General features: G+C 44.1%; 1 protein-coding gene across 2 annotated transcripts in view; it reads right to left on the minus strand.

Annotated features, from left to right (window-relative positions):
- Positions 1 to 9968, minus strand: part of SIK2 (salt inducible kinase 2) — a 120642-nt gene extending 110674 nt beyond the window's left edge. The window contains exon 1 of one of the 2 annotated variants that reach the window (XM_075909423.2): positions 9663 to 9968. In XM_075909423.2, coding sequence (XP_075765538.1) covers positions 9663 to 9812 — 150 coding nt within the window. In that variant the 5' untranslated portion in view covers positions 9813 to 9968. The remainder of the gene's footprint in view (positions 1 to 9662) is intronic. The other variant, XM_025183679.3, reaches the window with a different exon arrangement.
- Positions 9969 to 17268: the final 7300 nt, after the last annotated feature.

A 17268-nucleotide genomic window follows, 5' to 3' on the forward strand; every position in this document is an offset into this window, starting at 1 on the left:
AATTCTAAAATACATCTTAGGAAATACTTGCTTAAACATTATCCCTTGTGTGTCAAATTTCCCCTTCCTCTACTTTATAGTAGCTCACTGAAAAAGCAATCTCAAGCAAACCTGGAATTGGTCAATTATATTTTCTCATAAGCTATAAAAAGGGCAGGTGTGCTTGGAGTGGGAGCACTGTTTCTAGCACCACTCAGCTTTTTCCTTCAACAAGAAGAATGAAACCACTGCTTCCCTTAAAAAAAAAAAAAAAAAAAAAAGTTACCCACAATTTCTAGCATGACCTCTACTCCATACTGGTTCTTCATTTTATCCAGATCCTGTCAGAATAATGGATCACATATTTTAGGTAAGCCTAACCAGTTTATTAGAGTACTCATTCACCAGACAACCCAAATTCAAGAAAACAACCATCCTCTCTCAACTGTTTGTTAATTTTGCCAATACTTACATTAATAGTCTAATTTCTCCATGCCTCCCCTGCACACGGTATCTTACACAATATCAATCTTGATGCTTTCATCATTTATCTTTACTAACACCTTCCTCTCACTCTGTTCCTTAGTAGATGCACAAATTGCAGAATTTTTATCCATCAAGAAATTCCTGAGTACTTTCCATTTCCCCTCTGTTCTTTCCTTTCACCTTGCACTTGAACCACTGCACACTTTCCCCTCATTCTCTTTCTACCCCTTTTTATGAGGCTCCCTTTAATCGTAGCTGAAATAACTTTCTCTTATTGCTTTCCTGCATCTTGTGTGCAACAAGACTCATGTACAGAGGTTGGTAGGAGCTAAGTTGTATAGGGACTCAAAGAGGAGAGCACTTATGTCTGATATGAAAGGTGAGGGAGGGGAAGCCAATAAAGGGCGCTGTAGTGAAGCAGTGTCAGAGTGATGGAGTACACTAAGTACCTATTACAGTGGTCTGGACAACCCGAAGGAGGAAGCAGAAGTACTCTGCCTTCTTTAACTCTTGTTTCATGTTTTTCAGTTCATTCAAAATGCTGTCATTCTCTTTAATATACACTTTTGTATTTCCCTTCCTCCCCTCCCCCATGTATATGGCTTGCAATTACAAGTTCCTGCAGTGAAGCATGTAAGCTCCTTGAATTGAAAAAGTGAACTTGTAGTATACAAGCTCTGCTAGTTTTTCCAACAGAGTTTGGCATTTCCACAATTTGTTCCTGTATTTAAATACAGAATTTCTACAGAGGATTATAGAACTCCGAAGGACATAAATATTTCAACAGAGAATGTTTCTGCTTTCAAGTCTGTCAACAAAATTTCCTACTAGCTCCCAATGTTAGCAAAAGTATATGTCCAAAAAAAAGTTTTTAAAAGATACAATTCAGTTGAGCTGTCTTGAAAACTGTAGTGAACCTATTCTTCAGTCAGTCCTAGCTAAAGAAAGAACAAGGAAAAAAACAAAAAGACGAGTTGAGAGAGAGTAAAAAGGGTCTTTGTTTACCTGCAATCTCACTAACAGTTAATCAATACCGCATGCTTCTGTTATTTCTCAAGAGTAAATGTATAATCATTGTTTTAGCATCTTTTTGTCTCAAGTTATTTAAAAATTATTTAAAATTGAAAAGGCATTTTTACATTTAATTAGCAAAGTCTCTTCTGCTATCTGAATCAACTGAAAAACAAAAATAATCTCTGATCTGAGACCAACCTTGGGGAATTTCATCCCCAAAGACGAATCTTCAGGAACCAAACCATGCAAAAAGCAAGTGGAAGAACTGAGTCCTCCTGTAACATTTATTATAGTTTAATGTTAAATTAATGTGCATTCTATGTGACTTTCTGTCACTTCCTCATCTTCCAAATGTTCCCCATTGAGAGGACATGCTGTGGATGTTTAAAAATCTCCTAACAATACAACCAGTATTGGTTGAATACCGTGTACACATGTGGTCTCCTCACCTCAAAAAAGATATTTTAGCCTTGGAAAGGCTTCAGAAAAGGGCAACTAAAATGATTAGGGGTTGGAACAGGTCCCATATGAGGAGAGGTTAAAGCGACTGGGACTTTTCAGTTTAGAAAAGAGGAGACTGAGGGGGGATATGATAGAGGTATATAAAATCATGAGTGGTGTGGAGAGGGCCGATAAAAAAAGTTATTTATTAGTTCCCTAAATAGAAGAACTAGAGGACACCAAATGAAATTAATGGGTAGCAGGTTTAGAACTAATAAAAGAAAGTTCTTCTTCACACAGTGTGTAGTCAACCTGTGGAACTCCTTGCCAGAGGAGGCTGTGAAGACTAGGACTATAATAGAGTTTAAAGAGAAGCTAGATAATTTCATGGAGGTTAGGTCCATAAAAGGCTATTAGCCAGGGGATAAAATGGTGTCCTTGGCCTCTGTTTGTCAGAGACTGGAGAAGGATGGCAGGAGACAAATCGCTTGATCATTGTCTTCGGTCCACCCTCTCTGGGGCACCTGGTGCTGGCCACTGTCGGCAGACAGGCTACTGGGCTAGATGGACCTTTGGTCTGACCCAGTACGGCCATTCTTATGTTCAGTCTACCTTAGAAGATAGTGCAAAGACTGAAAATAATTCCTTCGTCTGAAGGTCAGGAAGCCAGACAGCTCCAAGAAATTCAGTCTTCAAGTCAAACATTTTAGTGCAAATCGAAGATGATCTGTTTTAATGGCTTCTAAATAACACTAATCAAACTAAAATTCAGTCTCTCCAATTCTGAAGCAAAATGCATTTTCATTAGAGACCAGCATGGTACACAACCTTATTAAAGAGATCTACATTTCCCACAGTCAAATAGCTGTTCATTGCAAAAATTCTATCGCTAACACTGAACCCTCCACTATATAACTTGCAAATATCAGCGTCAAATTTAGTGTAAAGAAAACAAGCAAGCTTTTAACATCATCAGGTTTTTGACTTACATAGGTGAACTTATCTCCAAATATAATAATAATATAAACATTCAAACAAGATCTGAAAAATTCAGTTATGGTAATTTAAAATGTAATACTTTAGAACATAAGAATGGCCATACTAGATCAGACCAAAGCTCCATCTAGCTCATTCTGTCTTCTGATAATGCCAGGTGCCCGAGTGGGAATGAACATCTTACAAATTTCCTTGGTTAGATCTACATTTCCTTAGGCCTAATTTTGAGTTTAAAAATGCAATTACTTTCTTTATAGACTAATGGCTGACTTGCTCAGCTGTATTAAGTGAACTCTGGTATAAAGCGGAGTAGGACAGTCTGAAAAACACAAAGACCCTAAATTATCATCTAAACTCTCATTCTGCTTGTGATTTAGGTATTTAGGTATTAACAACAACATAATAAAAAACATAGAGACTTCAGTATTAGTTTTCTTCTTACTACTGATTGTTTCTAGGGTTTCACTTCAGCACCTCCTCTGACTTAATGCTCTTTCCTGAGAATTCCTTGCTATTTTCTTTCCATTCTAGATGGAGATAAAAAGCTGCCCCCACAAAACGAGTTAAGTGAACTTCAGCTTTTTACAGTGTTCTATCACCTACTGTGAGGGTTGGTCAATAGATAAACTCTACCAACCTGTTAAAAATCCATGAACATATACATTCCGTTTTCAGTCAAATGCTTAAAAACCAAGATTTTTCAGTGTACAGACCACTCAACATGACAACTGCCACACTATCTCTCCGATAAAACTGTAATTATAATTTTTTTTATTTATTTAGCTACATGCTACTTCATTCTTTTGAATTTCTGAAATAATCTCATAATGTAGTACTGGCTATAGTTAAGTGCTTACAGTTTTCCGGAAATAAAGATGCAGTAAGAGATGCTACTAATAAATATTCTGTGGCGTAGTCTCTAATGCAGGTTGAAGTTTTGTATTAGGATTGACCTTGTAAGCAATATAGGGCTAAACATTTCTTAATCTGAAAGAGTTTTATAGACATCTGGCTCCTCTGTTCCAAATGTTTAAATGTAGATTAGATACCTCAGACATTTTTGAAACCTGAAGATTTAGAGAAAAATCACTAGGAAACACTATGCAACTACACATGAATATGAATAGGAACTTAGCACTGAGCTCATTTTCACCAGCAATCAATCGTAACAGTATCTTGATTAGAATGAAACATGGTAAAAGTCTATTTTGTTAAAGCTGGAGATGCAGCTTCTAACTGCAGCAAAGATTTCAATTTTACATTTTTGCACCAAAAATACTGAACTATTAAATCATCCCTCTCAATGAATATGAATATACAAGTCATGAGCAAACACTAATCTCTTTCAGAAATGTCATAACATTGCACTAATCTTTCCAGTATACCGCATAAAGGTTTTCTTGATGAATAACTGAATTCTCATTTCTCTATCATGGTCAATCTCTATCTATGGCAACACGTCACCACTCAAAGCACACACCAAATTAAAGACAATTATGCAAGTTACGTGATTCTAGCATACTCCTACAGTTAAGATTGCAAATCACGGTGTATTTGACTCACACTTACCCTGTAACACACATAGCTTTAAAACATTTATTTACCCTTACTCGTGAAATCAGTTTAAAGGTGACCAAAAAAGGGGTAAAAATGGCTTACATTTCTCCCCCTCCTATTTTAAGATGAATAAAAGCCTAAAACCTTTTTGAAATTGTACTTGCTTTTTAAAGTTCAAAATATCAGGAATAGCAAGCTTTTCCTTCCTTGGTTTTGCTAGATGACTAGAGAACTGGAGTGGGAGCCTTCTCTGCCTTTGACAGACGGGGCAGGGAACTGAAACTGTCAAGCATCTAAGTTTAAACAGATATCAAACAAAAAAGTTAGTCCAATAATCCTTACTTTCAATTGGCCTCCAGTCACTCCAAAAAAGTTCTAATGTTAGGAAAAGGTTGAACATCCTTGAGACCTGTGAGATACAAAGTGTAAGGCACAAACCCATTTGTTCTTCTTTGCAGCTGCCATTTAAATTGCATAGGTCAACCTAAAGCCTTAGGCCCGGTCTAGGTTAGAGAAATTTGCACTAGTGCAATTACTGGATGCAAACTTCCTAGATAGACTTACCATGATAGTGTAAAACATTCTAGCCTAGAGTAAGCCACTTACCAAGAGATCAATCCTGCAGAAATCAGTCTCCCAGAGTTTGATTTAGCCGGTCTAGAAAGGACCCACTAAATCGACTGTTGATGGCACCCATGCCTGACTGAAATAATGTAGTGCTTCTTCAATACGGGTTTGCTCCAACATAGCTACATCACTATTAGCTTCACTTAAATCAGGTTAAGCTAAACCAATTTGTGGGTCACAACAAAGGGGGAGGGCTCTTGTGTTTTGAACTAATGCATCATGCATATGCACACTTGATCTGTCATCTCCTATTTTTTCCTTTGTCCTCCTGAACATAACTTCTCGTGTCATGCTCAAATCTATTTCTCTGATCAAATCTGTACTGCATGCAAAAACCTACCAAGAATGCAGCTGCCTCCTCTCACACATCTAGTACTGACTGATCTTACGGGGAGGTTACAGCACTATATCAAACATTGCTGAGAATACATACCAATCCCTACATTTCTATTAACTTTCACATTACTTCACTTGAGTGCACAGATGCAAAATTAAGGTTGCAGTTATATGATTTCACACTCAATTTAGAACTAGTTTGCAACACTCCACATTCTGAACCACCTTTTCTTATGTACACATTCTGCCTCAGTCTAATTTGACCTTTATCTGTATTAGATTAATTTAATGACAAGTAAGTTTAAGGCCTGCAGCATTTCATTACAATTCCATTACGTAGGATCCCACACATAGGATGGATTCTGCGTGTAAACCAGATTTATATACTTCACAGATACTGTATTTTTAAAGTAATCTCTATCAAAAAAATTTCCTACAGGATGACAGTGACATCATAACGTCACTCTGCATCCCACCTCACCCTTCCCTGGGGGCCCTGCCCCAGGAGCCTTACCCAAGTGACCACTCCGAGAAATGGGGGTGAGAGGACGGTGGCTCCGTACCCGCATGCCCCCCAAGGCCCATTCCCAGCCTGCCCAGCCCACTTGCCTGCCACGTGTCTATGCTCTGTGTGCCTCGGCCTGGGCACAGTGCTTGGGGGCCACGACGCAGGTCTCCCCTAGAGCAAGCCACTCTGGCGTGTGCCAGTAACCTGACACCAGGCCACTGGCTCAGGCACGCTCTCCTGGGTCCACCACAAGCTGGGCAGGTCTTGGCCACACCATAGGTCTTGAGCAGGTCTTGGCCACTTTAAAGCGGCCACTCTGTGCTCTGAGCTCACCAAGGAGCAAAGTGCCCCAAGAAGTGTATTTGGAAAGGCTGGGCTGGGAGTAGGCTGTGGCTCCTGCTGCAGTGGCCGGGGCTGTGCTGCCCAGCACAGTGGTGTTCCTGGGGGTTGGGGCATGCAGCTTGACAAATTCATGGAAGGAGGCAGGGTGTGCGTAGCGAGGGAGCAAGGGGGAATAATGTGTGTGTGAGGATGGGTGGTGCAGTAAGGGGGAATGGTGGGGGTAAGAGGGATATAGGAATGGAGGCAGGGGGATGGGCAGTGGGGGGCGCAGAAGGGGAGGCGTTAGGGAAGGATGGGGGCGCAGGAATGGAGGAAGGAGGTATGGGTAGGGATAGAAAGTGTGGGGTTAGGGAGGATGGGTGAGTGCAGGAATGGAAGCAGGGGGATGGAGGTGTAGGAATGGAGGATGGAAGTGAGGAGTAGGGATGGAAGGAGGGGAGCGGGCTGTGGGGCATGGAGCTCCAGGATAAGGACTAGTGGCCCAGATTACTCCACCAGGCTCTCTTCCTGCCTGGCCCAAATCTGGTTCTCAGTAGGGCACAGGCATGTTAAGCTGGGAGCTCCCCCATGGTTCCATGGTTCTCCATCATGCCCTGTCCAAACTAGGGATGTTAAATATTGGTTAACTGAATAGTCGATTAACCTCATGAATTCTTATCAGTTAGTCAACTATTCTATAGTCCCTGGGTGTGGGGGGGAGGAGGGGAGCAACCAGTCGCTTACATCTCTACATCAAACTTAAGATAGTCTTAAAATATAGGAGGTTAAATGTGAGATGAGCACAGAGCAACTCCAGAAATACACATACCTGTTATTAGCTACACGCTGAGTTTCAATGTTCTCCCTCCTAGAAGAATCACTGGAAGCCTCAGCAGATCAAGAACCCTTCCAATGTCTTGCGTGTACACATGTTGCAGAGCTGGTGGAACTCACTGGCCTGAATTTGAACAAGGTACAGCAGTGGTCCCCAACGCAGTGCCTGCGGGCACCATGGCGCTCGCTTAGTGACCAGGGCCAGCCCAAGCCATTCTTGCGCCCCGGGCACGCAGTGCATGCCTGGCCCCTACCCCGGGCACCCGGCAGCCCCAAAAGGTTGGGGTCCACTGATTTACAGTACTGGTACTTGTTCAGAATGTTAATTTCCTTTTCCATTAGTGAGAGTTAATAAGGTCCCTCTCCCTTGCAATTCAGCTAGCTGCACCTACTAACCAAACCCTATGCTTATAGATGTCTTGTTGTAGAAAGAAGTGATTGTGAAAAATAAATAAATAAAAGAGTGTACAACCTGGTTTAATCTCAAAATTTTGGAAACAGAAAACCTGCTACAAAAATTATGGGTAATATATAGGTTTAATTTGAGCTGGATTATGTGAAATACAACTGTTATTCATAACTTCACTCTGCCATTCACAGTCCTGGAATAACCCCCATCATGGTAGTAGCAATTCACAACGTGAACTATAAAAACAGCTTTCAGATTGAACACAGCATTCAAAGCCCTAACCAAAATGCAAATCTATTTAACCAAATGTAAACTTATTTCTACTGACCTTTAGTAAAGTTTTTAGAACGGACTTTAGTTCAGGCATTTTTTAAGCTAACTTGAGTCAAACTGAGTGTTGTTAAGTTGTTTGGACTTTATATAAAATTTTAAGTTTTCATAAAACCGAACACAGATCTAATATCTGAATTACAATGAAAAGTTATGATTGACACAGCAGTGTCACTGAGACCAGATGACTGAAGACCAGAAAACAAATAGATTTATCTACTGCCTTATAAGTGAAACATTAACACTGTAACTCAACATGACTTAAAATTCCAACTTCCAAACTTGGGTCATCTTTTGTAGCAAGGAAAGGATTTAAAAAGCATTTGACTTGGTGCCTTTACTTCTTAAATTGCAGTTTAAGCCATAACTTGATTAAATTTCCTTTAATGCTTTGGATTTTCATAAAAGCACAGAAATGCAAGGGTGGAAGGGACCTCACGGTCACTAATATTGTGCACAGTTTTGAAGAGTGACCACTACTATGTGCCTTCAACAATTTTAACAGTCAAATTACCATTGGAGTTAAAAATGTAGTTCTGCCTCCTGTCTATTGATACTTGTATCATTTAAGATCACTGTGAGTGAAAACTTACAGCTTTTAATTGGTTTACTTTGTGCTTTTGACATACTGTAGTTTTGTTCAGTTTCCTTGTCTATGTGGATCATTCACATCACATCAAAGGAAAAGGTTTATTAAAAATAGGAAATATATCATAATTAAATCCATGTATAGGAACTGAACATATTTTTTTTTACAATGATTAATCAATGAGATCCACACATGCTGCTTCCATCAGATATTTAATACTTTAAAAATATATCTAACTACCTTTTTACCAAAGCAGACTAGTAGTATAATTATACATAATGCATAAAATAATTATGGTTTTCTGAAACTGGTATTGAATGGATAACTTGCATTTCTGAAAAGATGACTGTTTTTAATTTAGTACCCAGACAGGCTGATTCAGGGGAATGGGATATGAAGGAATCATTCTTCAAACTGAAGTACTGAAGCTGGCCCTAACACCTGAAGATACTACCCGGAATGCAAACGGGACAGCAGAATAAGGAACAATTTAGCCTTTTGGATTCAAAGCTGCAGTGCTTGATTTGTGCTGGGGCTTGCCAGGTTAGACAGTTCGTAGCCCCAGCACCCTTGCACTTGGCACCTCAGGTATGACAGTAAAATAATCGCCTGCTCCCTTGCACCTAATGGTTTGCGCCCCAGCCCCTCTGCAGTTACAAATGAGACAAAGAGATCAGCCACCTGCTGACCGCTCCTCCTGAGCTGACCATCCCGAGACCCGCGCGGGGAGGCGTTGTTCTCCACCGCTTCGCTCCGCCACCAGCGCAAGTTGGCCCCAGGAGGAACGGGGGGGGGGGGATCCTCAGCCACCGTGTCTTGCTAGCGCCGGTACCGGCAGCCGCAGAGGGGCAGGCAAGTGCAGGCTCCAAGGCAAACCCAGCGCCCCGTCGCCGGCTCGCGCCTGTCCGGCTGCGGCCGCCCCAGGGGGCCGGAGGAAGCTCGCTCTGCTGTCACGGTGACTGGGAGGGAGGCGAGCTCCAAGGGCGAGTCCCCCCCCCCCCCCAGCCGGACCCCGCGGGCGGGAGGCGGCTCCATCCCCGGCCCCGCGGCGGGACAAAGGGAGCCGCGGGCCGGCGGCGCGGATGGCTTGGGAGGGCAGGGCGCACCTGGTGCCACCTCCGTCCTCTCGGCTCCGGCCCCCGTGGCGGGGGGAGGGGAAGGGTCTGGCCCGGCCCCGCCTCCTCACGAGCCGGTGCCCGAGGGCGGCCCGGTCCCCCCCGGCCCGGCCGCCTCACCTCGCTGCGCGTGATCCGGTGCCGCCCCAGCTTCACCACGGCGAAGTTGCCCTTCCCCAGCGTGCCCTCGATGTCGTAGAACCCGACGCGGACGGGCCCGGGCCCGCGGGGCAGCAGCGCGGGGGGCCGCCGGGGCTCGGCCATTACCATGCTGGGCTCGGGGGGCGGCGGCGGCGGCGGCGGCTCGGTCCGTCTGCGGCCGTGCGGCGCCCTCCAGCCGCGCCGCCCCGCCCCCTCCCCCCTTGCTCCGCGCGTCACCGCGCGCGTCAGCGGAGGAGGGGTCTCGCCATGGCAACCGGAGCCACCGCCGCCGGAGGAGCAACGGCCCCCTGGGGCTGTTCCCTGCGAGGCGCCCCCTCCCCCGGCAGCGGGGCTCTCCTCAGAGCTGTCCCCAGGAGCGCGCCTCCCCTCCCCCCCTCCGCGCCGGCTTGTGCCTGGGCGAGGCCATTCGGGGGGGGGGGGGGGGGACTAGGCTACCTACACGCTCCCCCCCCCCAGCTCTAGTTAGCCCTGGCTGCCTCCGCTCCCACAGCTGCTCTACCCAGTGGGACTGAGGCCTGTGGGGGAGGGGTGCACAGAGGACCCCCAGGGGTGCAGCGAGGGGGCACCCCATTCAGCAGTTATCGGGAAGGGGTCAAGGGGGGGCAATGCACCGTCCCAATGCTACCATATGCATTGCTGGCAGTACCCCCTCATTGCACCCCCCGCCCTTCCCTCCACGCCCATTGCCCACCTCTGTGCCTGTCACTTCCCTGGGCCTGCGCCCCCTTCCTTGGGGGCATGGAGCGAGCTGGGCCCCCAGACCTGCCCTGCTGCTGGGCCAGTCCCACCCTGCACCAGACCAGGGAGCTTCGGGGGATTAGGACACAATCAGATGCACACACATTGCCCAGCGCTCACCCCCACTCAGGAGCCCCCAGCCAGGGCCACTTCGCCCCAGGCAGATGGCTTGAGGGCTGACAGAAGCCCGGCTTCCCGTGGATAAAAGTGGCAAGGGAAGGCGATGCCTATACAGACTGGGGCCAGGAAGCAGGGGCCATGTGCCACTAGGGGCCTGTCCCTATGGGACGTGGGGTTGGCTCCCATGGCGGGCCTTGGGCAGCAGGGATGGGGCTGGGGAATTGCCTCTCCCAGTACTAGGTTCACCCACTACCCAGGCTCCAGACAGAGGCCAGGATGTCCAGTATTGTATTAGGCTAGCCTGGATGGGCACCACGCACTAGGTACTGTACAAACCTGTAACAGACATCATCCCTGCCCCACATAGTGTCATGAGTCCAATGTGCTATGTTACTCTCCCCTCTGCATCAGCAGTGGCACATGTACTGATGTATTTACTGTGTGTACCTGTACTGAGGAAAGGTTTGCCAAAAATCATTAATTAGCAGAAAAAGGAAGCTACACTGTTTACTTCTCCACCCAAAGCCTCCAAGTTGGGCCTGTGCTTGCTCAGTCAGCAGGATGGGGATCCTCCACATTGACTAAATTCACACCTTAACAAAGGACAATGGGGAAACTGGTGTTCACCTTCAAAGCTACTATTTTCTGAAGCAAAATAACCTACTTCCCAATGACAGCAGCATTTCAACTGGGCGAGGATCACATCTGTAAGGAAATACCCCCAGTACATACACACCCCTCCTTGTCAGTAAGAGCACGAAGCTCTTGCGTTGGGCAGTGTTTCCAATGGGCCAGCTACGGCCCAACGGCGACATTGAAGGCTGTATTGGAGGCTTTGATTGCTGATGAAAAGTTCTGAAATACAACTTCAAAATAACATCCAGGGAAAAAATTGCAGCTGAGAGAACAGCCTTTCTGCAGATGGTTTTGCTACCCCGATTCACATCTTGTTCTGCTTCAAACGAAGTGATCCACCAAGTACTTTGCACACACTTTTACTTTTTTACAGTGACCTGTGTGATCTCAAAACAAAATACTGAGGAATTATATTCAAAGTCAACTTCACTAACGATCCAAGAGTATCAAATGTGAAGCTCATGTGCCCTCTAGTGGACAACTGCCCTATGTATATTAATAGATCACTGTAGGTGTTATAAATTTAAGGTGTCAAAGGAGATCTTCTGATTAATTTCTCTCCTCTGCACATATTACAAATTAGGATAAATCCAGCATATGAAGAGATCGCAGCAATGACACCAACAGTTGTCTGTGCTAAAAGATAAAATGAGCTGCGCTAAAAGATAAAATGAGTTGCTAGAGAAGTCTGGCCAAAGAAGGCTCAATAGTCCACTAATCCCCCACACTCATTCAAAACTAATTAACAGCTTCAAGCAAGAAGAAACCAAAGGCACCTACTTTCAAAGATAAAGTCAGAAGACAGGCACTTCTCCCAAGATTTTCAGAGCCAGTTGAATCCATACCTGAGGCAGGGAATCAGACTGAATCCCATACAAGGTGAAAGCGCCTTTGCAGTGGTCTTACCAGGGTAATCTTAGAACTGTTCTATCCACATATTTCAGGTCTTTGCACTGGTGCTGCAGTGAAATTTTCACCTTCATTAGTGAACTCCACTGCTAAAAATCAGACTGTGGATGTTTCAAGGACTGATGAGCAGTCTGGAATATGCTTCCCTAATTAAGAGATCATCATATTAGAGCATTCACTTACTAGGTGAAATGGGAAAGCTCTGGTAAGTACAATAGTGCAGTATAGAGTCACAGCAGTTCCCTAGAGAGAAAAAGTTAGTTCATTGCCACCAATATTTGTTGTTGCCCTCTGCCAGTAGAGACAATGCAGACCCATTTGGTCCATCCTCACTGCCTGAAGAAACCAAGTTAATTGTGGTGTCAAATCTGCCACAAGTTGCGATAGCTTATGGTACATTGAGTCTTCATAGTGAAATAACAGCAAACTAAAATATTGTTAATATTTAAAGTGGTGGATTAGACATGGACCTGCAGTTCCTTTGTTCTAATCCTAGTTCAGCCAATGAGTTGCGTATTCTTGGGCAAGTTATATAACTCCTGTCCATCATCCCATAAGGCACAGTGCCCAAGCAGTGAGGTTTTATTGATGGTTAATTGCTATACAGATCCAAACATGGAGAATGTGGGATACAAAGCATCAGAACTATATTTCTAAGTTGTTAGGCAGTAATATTCATAGGTATATACTTCAAGGAGAAAGTTGTGTGGGGGACTTTATTCTTAGCAAGGAGGCCACCTATGTGCCCTCCAAATTATAACCGAGTACTTGGAATCCTGTCTCTAACTCAAGACAAAGAGGAACAGAACTGACCAGCGGGGTAGAGAGATGCCCACATGTCTTGTTTTGATAGTTGAGATGACATACCTTTTCCTTAACTGAATCACACTTTTACCCAACTGACAATTGTGACACCAAAGAACAAAATAGATGAATTTTTTGCAACGAAACAGGGTTACGAAAAAGGCGAATGCAATTTTGGGCTGTTTACAGGAAGAGACCCTGTCACAAGACTGGGAATTAGTCATCCTCCACCAGGCCCTGATCCCACCATGTCTGAACCTTGGCATCACATCTTGTAGGCATCACATCATCAGTGAGCACTGTGTTCAAAAAAAGAGAACAAAATATCTATAACTTGGCTAAGGGGAAGGACATAACCCTACCGTTAAAGAATGGAAACATCAATGGGAAGGCATTTTTTTAGTGTAGCAGTGCTGTATGTGTAAGAGTGATTGGATGAAAAAAGATTTTTTCTCCCTAATATGCAGCTTAATCAGAGCAATGTATTAGGCTACGGAACCCTCTCATCCCAAAAGCAATGGAAGTGCAATTGCTTGATGCTTAAAACAAGGCTGAACATAAGAACGGCCGTACTGGGTCAGACCAAAGGTCCATCTAGCCCAGTAGCCTGTCTGCCGACAGTGGACAGCACCAGGTGCCCCGGAGAGGGTGGACCGAAGACAATGATCAGCGATTTGTCTCTTGCCATCCTTCTCCAGCCTCTGACAAACAGAGGCCAGGGACACCACTTCTATCCCCTGGCTAAGAGCCTTTTATGGACCTAACCTCCATGAAATTATCTAGCTTCTCTTTAAACTCTGTTATAGTCCTAGCCTTCACAGCCTCCTCTGGCAAGGAGTTCCACAGGTTGACTACACGCTGTTTCAAGAAGAATTTTCTTTTATTAGTTCTAAACCTGCCACCCATTAATTTCATTTGGTGTCCTCTGTTCTATGAAACAATCTTGTATTGGTTCCTGGGAGAGGGAAAGGATGATTTACCATCTAGCTTCTTGTTCTTAACTTGGATATTCTGTGTCTATGAAATGGTTTGGAGCAGATTTATATTACTTTCATTAATTATAAGTGTGAAGGTGAGAGTGTTTCACTAGTTTCATGTTTGGTTTCGCTGGTGCCTGCCCTTTTCCAAATAACTTGGGTTGATTGCCCAAAGGTGAACTCAAACATATCTGACTGCAAGAAAGTACGTTTTCCATTAAGCTTTTGCCTCTGTCCCACAAGCAGCAGCTATGAGAGGAGTGCAGGAATCACATCTGTTAAACATCAAAGAAACTTTTTTTATCTCTGACACAAGCACCTGTCCTCTTTCCAGTCTGAAAGCAGCCTTAAACTTGAAGGAAAAGGGAACACTTTGGCACTGAAACATTTAACTTGTTCCTGCACCAATGGCTTGAAAGGTCTCCACAAATGGCATGCTAGATAGGTGGTGACAAGTTCAAGGAGACTTGTTCTTGTCAGTTACTGTCACCACCATATTTAACATTTTGATTTCAGAATGAGGAAAGAACACAGCTGATGTGTTATTCGCTCCCCTTCCAGATAAAAAAAAATGAATGTAGGGAGCTTTAATATTTAGGCAAAATGTTTCAAAATTAGTTTACTGAAATTAACTACTTAAAACCATATTTCAACACCTAAATATCTGGCCTGAACTTCAGAGGTGCTGAATGCACTTAGAGACTTTCACTGACTTCAATGAGAGCTGCAAGTTGTTAGTTCTTTTAACAATAAGGACATTCATTTAGTTACCAAAATAGGGATGTAAGAGCATACACACCCAAGTTTTACTACATTGCCTGAGCTTTGTACTCTCTTTACCTGTTTTTCAAGGACTCAAAGTTGCTTATGGTCTGGCTAAAAACAGAATATTTCAAGATCTGAAGAATAAAAAAATGAATACACATATACAGCTGCTTACTATAATGCACTAATTCATTTAATGAATCCCAGGAAGTTAGCTATCACCAGTCAGTGGCTACCCCCTTCCTAGTGCCAATCATCAGCAATTGCCTAGCATTATCCACACTGGTAGTCAACTGGCAGGTTATCATTTTCTCACTAGGAAGTGGCCATATTTTGGCAAGGATTGAACTTGGACCCCTGAAGTCAATGGCAGGCCACCAAATCCTGACCGGCAGGCACTCTCCCAGATTGCAGGCTATCCAAGACAGGCCCTATGTCTCTATCAACTTGACCTGTAATACTTATGAACAGACAGAAACAGCTATAGCAACTTACAAATATTTTAATGTTTGCAATGAATATGACTGGAGGCATACTGCTCCAGAACTGGCTCCCTGAGTGTTTTTATTGGCAGAGTCAACTCACAGCAACGTCCTGCACTCACTTCTGTTGTTTTTTCATTCCCATATAAACATGTTCTGCCAAAGCCTTTGGCGCATCTTTGCTTCCTAGAGACTCCTTCAAACTGGTTTTGCTTCAGTCTCATGATATTTTTTGAAGTGCAACAGAAGAAATAAATGTTGCATGTGCTCTGTAAGTAGCTACTGACATTTCAGATGCTTCAGAGCCAGATTTGTTTGATGACAGGATGTAGCGGCATGAGTTTTTGTATATTTCCTCATATGGCCAGAGAGACTCACCTGTGGAGCAGTATATGTCCATAACTACACCTCTCTTCCTCACTTATATCACTTTCCCTCCCCAACCCAATCTCTAATCAAGAAAAAAAACCAGATGGATTAATGATCTGAAGGCTGGAAGCTCCTTAGAGGTTTCTTAGTGGAAGCAGAGTTAGCAAATGTAGTTTTTCCAGTCATGTGAAATTGTCCTAAAGTGCTCCATCCTACTTATTTTGTACAGTTCTGTATTATAGCCAATATGCCTTTAGATAAAGCTCTTCCAAGCCAGGAAACAATCATTTGATTGGCACATGGCATCTACTGCAGAGCATGATGTACATATACATAAAAAAGGGATATAATGTTGATTGCTGAATCTCACCAAACTAACGGAAGCCTCTCTCTGGGACACTGGTGCCGACTCTTAACTAGGAACACTCTTCTGAGCAACCAATAACAGTTGCAAGTGCAGACTATTAAACAGCTCTCACCTAAGAGATACTGAAAAGGGCAGGCTGGAGCTATATTTTCTCTGTCTACGTCTATACAGCAAAGCTATTTCGGGATATCTCCGGTATACCAAAATAGCTAGCCCGCGTCTTAAAAGCAAGCCCGGTATATCGAAATATAACAGGCTTGCAATTCTGACGTCCTTGTAAACCTCATTGCGTGAAGGATAAGGGACGTTTTGGAATAGTGACTTATTTCCAAATAACATCGAAATAATCTCCGTAGAGCAAATCGCATAGCTTATTTAGAGGTAAGGGTACTGTGTAGATGCACCCTTAGAGACCATAGCCTAACCACATAATGGCCATCACTTTGCAGTCTATGGCATGTGGTATTTGCTGCCTTCTCTCTAGTAGGGATATGAAATCCATATAACTTGTTAGCCGGTTAAACTTAACATTTAAACAGGGCCAGGCAGGGGAGCCATTCCAGCCCGCTGGGCAGGTGTACCACTCCTCCTCCGGCCCATCATGGCCAGGCCAGAGTGACCCCCATGCCACAGGCAGGGGCTGCTCTAGCCCAGCTTCTTCTGACCCCACTCAGGGTTGTGAGCCTGTGAGCCCATGCAGGCTGGGAGCCAGCAGCCCTGTGGGGCAGCCCCTGGGTAACAGGGTGATGCTTACTGGGTAACTGGTTAACCACTTATCCATTCACATCCCTATTCTCTAGTACAGATTCTTCTGTGTTTAGAAGTCAGGAACTCGATCAGGCAAAGCTCCCGTGGCAGACAGCAGAAGGGCACTGATGCAGACTTTACACTGAGCTCCGAGGATGGAAAGTTCTACATGAGAGTGAGGTATTATCACCACCAGTATAAGACAGCAGGCCTTGGGTTTAATGGCATTTACAAATTTTTTTAAAACTGAATTTTGAAAAGGATAAATAAGAGACATATAAATAAGCAGCAGCATTTGCCATACACAGTATTGGGTGCCAAAACTGCTCAACCCTACCACATATTGTGTCAAATACTCTTCCAAGTCCTTATGTAGCAACGTATCTTCAATAGCTTCCAAGATGTCTGTGGGGGAAAGGGAAGTGTAATATTAAGAAATTATCTGGCCCCCATTACCACATTTTCTGAGCATCTCATGATCTTTAATGTAATTAGCCTCACAACACCCTTGTGAGGTAGGGCAGGGCTATTATCCCCACTGTAGAGGTGAGGAATAGAGACACAGAGAATCTGAGTAACGTGCCCAAGGTCAGACTGCAGCAGAGCACAGAACTGAACCTAGATAGCATTCTGAACACTGGACCATCCTT

Source organism: Pelodiscus sinensis, chromosome 25 (assembly GCF_052426305.1).
Source record: "Pelodiscus sinensis isolate ZL-2025 chromosome 25, ASM5242630v1, whole genome shotgun sequence".
Lineage (NCBI taxonomy): Eukaryota > Metazoa > Chordata > Testudines > Trionychidae > Pelodiscus > Pelodiscus sinensis.